General features: G+C 39.5%; 1 protein-coding gene across 1 annotated transcript; it reads left to right on the top strand.

Moving 5' to 3' along the window:
• The first annotated feature begins 475 nt into the window (after positions 1 to 475).
• LOC121758727 (cyprosin-like) lies at positions 476 to 4,655 on the top strand. Its single transcript, XM_042154117.1, has 14 exons — positions 476 to 630; positions 1,370 to 1,730; positions 1,808 to 1,868; positions 2,002 to 2,096; positions 2,183 to 2,295; positions 2,373 to 2,541; positions 2,652 to 2,691; positions 2,795 to 2,859; positions 2,980 to 3,093; positions 3,207 to 3,271; positions 3,681 to 3,831; positions 3,910 to 4,029; positions 4,115 to 4,203; positions 4,288 to 4,655. Exons 2-14 carry the CDS (start codon positions 1,383 to 1,385, stop codon positions 4,370 to 4,372), a joined length of 1,515 nt encoding a protein of 504 aa, XP_042010051.1. The 5' UTR covers positions 476 to 630; positions 1,370 to 1,382; the 3' UTR covers positions 4,373 to 4,655.
• The last annotated feature ends 1,031 nt before the right edge of the window (positions 4,656 to 5,686 follow it).

Consider the following 5,686-nt stretch of genomic DNA (forward strand, 5'->3'; position numbering starts at 1 on the left):
AAGTGGAGTACTACAAAATAATGTGGGGCAATCAATCCTCTACTTTTGAATATAACACCAAATTATTAAAATTCATGGATTTCCAAAATCGCATAGTAGCAACATTACTTCCGTTTCCACTTAACACTCTATCATTAGAGTCATTTTGTTATTTTGGTATGTTCCATAATAGTAGAGTCGTTTTCCTATTTAGTAAAAGTCAATACATTTATTCTCACTTTAGTTTACTATTTCTTATTTTATTTTCTTTATTTTTTTCAATTTTTACTTTATTATTCTTTTATTTAACATATATTTTTTAAATTATGTGTAAAAGAAATGACTCCAATTTTATTGAAAGGGGAGCCGTTGATTGTGCTATTCATAGATAAACAATAAAATCGGTACATTTAACACTGTCCTACCCCAGCCAATAGGATATAAACACGTGTAACAATGTAATCCGCGATTAAAACACTGAACAATTTCGAAGACAAAAAAGTGGAATCTACTGGGCCAGAAAATATCTACTCCATTAAATTAATCAGCTCACTCTCTCTCTTTCTCCATTACTTTTGGGCTGCACAACCTTCTATAAAACTTGAAAAACTCTCGTAACTACACCTGCTTTTGAAGCTCTGATTTACCAAGGTTTGAATTCCAATCTTCATCATCTATTTTTGTGAAAACTTCTTAATCATCTATTTTTGTTCTACCACAAGTCTTAATTATATGTACCCATTACTTTTTTTTCTGTTTGCTTTTACACTGGTTGAGCTCAAGGCTTACACACGTTGATGTTTCTTTCCAATTTTTTGGTTGATGATGGCTTGCAGTTTTAGTTTTCTGTTCTACTGATCATATTTGCTATACTAAAGCTGTGGTTTGAAGCTATGACTGTTGGGGATTGTTGATTTAGCTTGTTTTAGGTCGATATCTGCTTTGACTTTCCCCAATCATCTACCTATGTGCACATCTGCGATTTTCGAGATTTAGGTTTTAGTCGTTGTCTTAGTCACGAGTGTTGATTAGAAATCATGTTTATAAGATATGCGGATAGCAATTGATTTTGATTTTTGACTTTGTACAGATGTTACATAGTGAGAGGATTGTGAGGCTTTTTTTTATTCTTATGTTCATTCTCAGTTTTGTTATTAAGCTTGAGTTTGTAACTCTGAACGTTGAATCATGGATACCGTTTATGTGACTAATTTTCTCAATCGAATGCTTTGGACTTTTTCTCTTGGCTGTGTATGATTGTTTTCTCCACATGACCTGATCCCTTTATAGGATTGTTTAGTGATTACAATTTACTGCAGTTATTACTTTGATGTCTTATAGGTGATCGTGATGATCTCGTATCTTACTCTGTATATTTTTGCTCATACAGGCAACCTTGAAACATGAAGCTCGACTATCTGCTAACTGTTTTCTGTCTGTGGGCTGTTGTATGCTCCGTCCTTCCTTCTTCTGATGCTCTGAGAAGAATTAGCCTGAAAAGGAGGCCTTTGGACCTGGTTAGAATTAAGGCTGCTGCAGAAGCTAAATTAAAGGGAAAATTTGGGATAGATGTCAATGACAGACAAATCAAACTAAATAGTGGAGATGGAGATGTGGTGTATCTGAAGAATTACTTAGATGCTCAGTACTTTGGAGAGATTGGTATTGGCTCACCGCCGCAGAATTTCACTGTTGTGTTTGACACTGGCAGTTCCAATCTATGGGTTCCATCTTCGAAATGTTATTTCTCTGTAAGTATATTGAAGGTTGAATGTACTTTTGAGCTGATTTACACTCACACTATTACTAAGACGCACTATATGTGCAGATTGCTTGCTATTTCCATAGTAGATACAAATCAAGCAAGTCCAGTACATACACGGAAAATGGTATGTCAGTTTTGGTTCTTTTTCCCCATTTCATTTTTGCAAGCATTCTCTGCTTTGAAGTTCTTGATTAAACTAGTGTACTCGTCAATGTTTTAGTTTGTTACTGATGTCTTTAAATGTTTCTGTGATTCAGGAAAATCATGCTCAATTTCATATGGCTCCGGGTCGATTGCTGGATTTTTTAGCCAAGACAATGTTGAAGTTGGTGATGTTGTCGTCAAGGATCAAGTTGGTTTCCTTTCTTCTTGTTTTGCCTTGTTTGACATTTTGTAAGTCATTAAATCGTGATCTAACTTCACGATATTCCTTTGCAGGTTTTCATCGAGGCTACAAAAGAAGGAAGTCTTACCTTTGTCGTGGCCAAATTTGATGGTATTCTTGGGCTTGGTTTCCAGGAAATTTCTGTTGGCGATGTAGTCCCAGTCTGGTATATGTCTTCTCTATTTCAAACTCTTCTGTTGTAGTATTGGTGGCAAACTAATTTGTTTTGTTGCACCTTAACAGGTACAACATGGTAAATCAAGGACTTGTTGAGGAGCAGGTATTTTCTTTCTGGCTTAGCAGTGACCCTGAAGCTGAAGTGGGAGGTGAGATCATCTTTGGTGGAGTTGATCCAAATCATTACAAAGGAAATCACAGTTACGTCCCTGTGACAAAAAAGGGGTACTGGCAGGTATATATGATAATATTCAGTTTTTACTAAAACTGTGGTAGCATCTCAGTGTAGACAATTGAATTGATTCTCTCTTTCTCACCTGCTTGTTCAAATCTTTCCTTTTGCAGATTGAAGTGGGTGACTTCCTTGTTGGCAACCAGTCAACTGGTAAGTTCTGCAACGCTGCTGAACTAGTGCAGAAGGTTATTACATAAGGAGATTGTATTTCAGATTATTAAATTGTGGACACTCTTGTGAAATGTTGCGCCAGGTTTATGTGATGGTGGTTGTGCTGCTATTGTGGACTCTGGGACATCCTTGTGTACTGGTCCAACTGTAAGTGTTTTTCATCACTATATTATCAAAAAGATAGCCGGAATTTGATTTTGTTTTCTGCTGTATTTTGTTCTTTCAATTGCCTTTTAAGAATCTGTTGTGGATTTCCTACAATTGCAGGCTGTTATAACTCAAATCAACCATGCCATTGGTGCAGAAGGAGTTGCGAGCGCTGAATGTAAAACACTTGTTTCTCAATATGGAGATATGATATGGGAACTCCTAGTCTCTGGAGTACGTCTTCCTTTGTTTCCTTTCTTCTCTCTGGCTCTCTCTCAAACACGCACCCTTACTGTCTATATACAGTTTTTTTGCCTGAAAACTAAAAAGGTAGTGTACCACTGCAGGTACAACCTGATGCAATTTGTTCCCAGATTGGTCTGTGCTTTTCCAATGGAGCTCAGTCTGTGAGGTTTGTATACCTTAACTTCTTGGTCCAATTATTGATTTGAGCATTCATCCTAGTTATTTGATGTACTTACAGAACTGATGTATTTATCTGGAAGCATACTTTGCATGGATCTTGTCAATACTCCTCGTCAAAGCTTGATCTTAATGCTTTTGACACTAATCTCCTAATTTCTTTGATAGTCTTTTTCACAAGTGTTTACTAATTTCAGAGCACTGGTGCTCCTAATTAAGGTTTATGCAATATTCTGTGTTATGTGTATCAGTGTATGTAAAATGAGATTTACTTGATCTGGTTGGTTAATGACTTGAAGCCTTGAAGAATTTTGATTGTGTATCTTATACAAAAACAGCATGAGTCATTTGGAGGATGAAAACAATTTTGACACATCTAACCAACTGACTGTTTGCAGCTCGAATATTGAAATGGTGGTTGGAAAGGAGAGCACTGAATCAGTTGGTGAGGATGCCCTGTGCACTGCTTGTGAGATGGCTGTAGTTTGGATGAAAAACCAGCTAAAAAACGAAGGAGTAAAGGATAAAGTGATCGAATATGTGAATCAGGTAATTATCTAAAATTGACTTTTATTTCTCTTCCTGGACGTGAGCTATTCTTAAACACCGTCTTTCTCTATTTGGCAGCTCTGCGATAGTATACCAAGTCCAGGAGGTCAATCCGTAATCGACTGCAATGCCTTACAAAACATGCCTAACGTCACCTTCAGCATTGGTGGAAAGCCTTATGTTCTCACTCCTGAACAGGTTTGCATATATATAAAAAATATATACTGCATCATCCTTGAAAACCTATCTTACAAACTAAAGAATGGTGGATTTGTGTTTGCAGTATATACTGAAGGTTGAGCAAGGCCCTACGGCTATTTGCATGAGCGGATTCATGGCTTTGGATGTCCCACCTCCTCAAGGACCTCTTTGGTACGTGCAACATTATCATACTTGAATGAGAAAAAAATGCTCAACTCAGATACTAAATCACTTGAGATGTACATGACAATGCAGGATTCTCGGGGATGTGTTCATGCGCCCATATCACACTGTGTTCGACTACGGAAATCTGCAAGTGGGTTTTGCTGAATCTGCTTGAAGGTTGGGTATGTTATGTAGAATAAACATGGCCGGTAGTCTTGACTCATGAGGTGTTTTTAAGAAGAAAAGGGGTAATGGGTGTGGCAGTTAATATGTAAGAATATGATGGTAGTAGGTTATTTAAACTATTGTCTTTGTGACTACGTACTGAAGACTATTACTACTCTGTTGTGTAGCGTTTCAATCCTGCTGAGTTTTAACAGTCAGGTTTATTGACTTTCCTCTTTCATGTGGGAATAGTCACGGTGAAGAAAAATGCTCCTCATTTCTATGTTTTCAAATTCGACCCTGCCAATTTATGGATCACATCACTTATTTGACCACTTGATTTGCTTCAAAATATTGTGTGAACTGCAAATATTTGGTGTGGGTTGAGTAGAAATAATTCTTGGTGAGATTTAGGGGTGTTGGGCCCACATAATTGAAACTCCAGTCAGTCGTTAAGTGATAAAGAAATAAGTTGTGTTTTCATTGTTGTGCAATATGTTTTCACTTAGTTGTGTTTATTTTTTATTTTTGATCTGACAAAAAAGCCCCTTCAAAAAATGGTGGGAAATGAAAAACAACACCTTCAATTCTGGGTCCGGTAATCGATGCAATTTCAAAAAGCACCAAATTCGGAAGAATTCATTTCAGCCTATTAGAGCATCTCCAATGGTCGGCGTCACCACCGGAGCGCCGATTTTTCGCCCACGCCGGTTTGACGCCGAACCATTGGAACCGGCGTGGGCGAAATCGGCGTCAAAATCGGCGTCGCCATGCCGATTCCCGCGCTGACGCCGGTTCCCACGCCGATCCTCACGGGCGCCATTGTGGCTCCCGGATCGGCGCCAAACCGGCGTCGGATTTAAATATTTTTTTTTTTTTTTTTCGCAAAACACAATATATACGCGCGTTGAACCTCATTTTCATTCGCACCACTTGTTTTAACGAGTACTCTCTCTCTACCTTACTTTCTGTACAAGATCAATAACGAGCAATGGAGAACAACTACGAAGGTACTCCAGTTAATCCCGGGGGATGGTCTCAGACTCCCCCGGCTCCCGGTGTAGGGTCTCAGACGCCCCCGACTCCCGGGGCAGGGTCCCATACTTCCCCGGCTCCTGGGGGAGGTGGTTGGCCTCCAATGAGCGGGTACTACAATGTGTACCCGTGGCAGCAGATGATTCCGGGGTGGGCACCCGGCATGCAGCCCCCTATGCAGATGATGCCGGGGTGGGCACCCGGCATGCAGCCACCGGCGCAGCAGATGATGCCACCGGCGCAACATATGATTCCACAGTCGCAGGCGACGCACGGGGGGGACAACGCC

The sequence above is a fragment of the Salvia splendens genome, chromosome 12 (assembly GCF_004379255.2).
Source record: "Salvia splendens isolate huo1 chromosome 12, SspV2, whole genome shotgun sequence".
Classification (NCBI taxonomy): Eukaryota; Viridiplantae; Streptophyta; class Magnoliopsida; order Lamiales; family Lamiaceae; genus Salvia; species Salvia splendens.

Bases quoted from the DNA above. Each gene is read 5' to 3' on its own strand.
- LOC121758727 (XM_042154117.1), top strand. From the start codon at position 1,383: ATGAAGCTCGACTATCTGCTAACTGTTTTCTGTCTGTGGGCTGTTGTA. The intron at 2,296-2,372 runs GTATATGTCTTC...GCACCTTAACAG, and splicing joins GGCGATGTAGTCCCAGTCTG to GTACAACATGGTAAATCAAG. The intron at 3,832-3,909 runs GTAATTATCTAA...TCTATTTGGCAG, and splicing joins TGATCGAATATGTGAATCAG to CTCTGCGATAGTATACCAAG.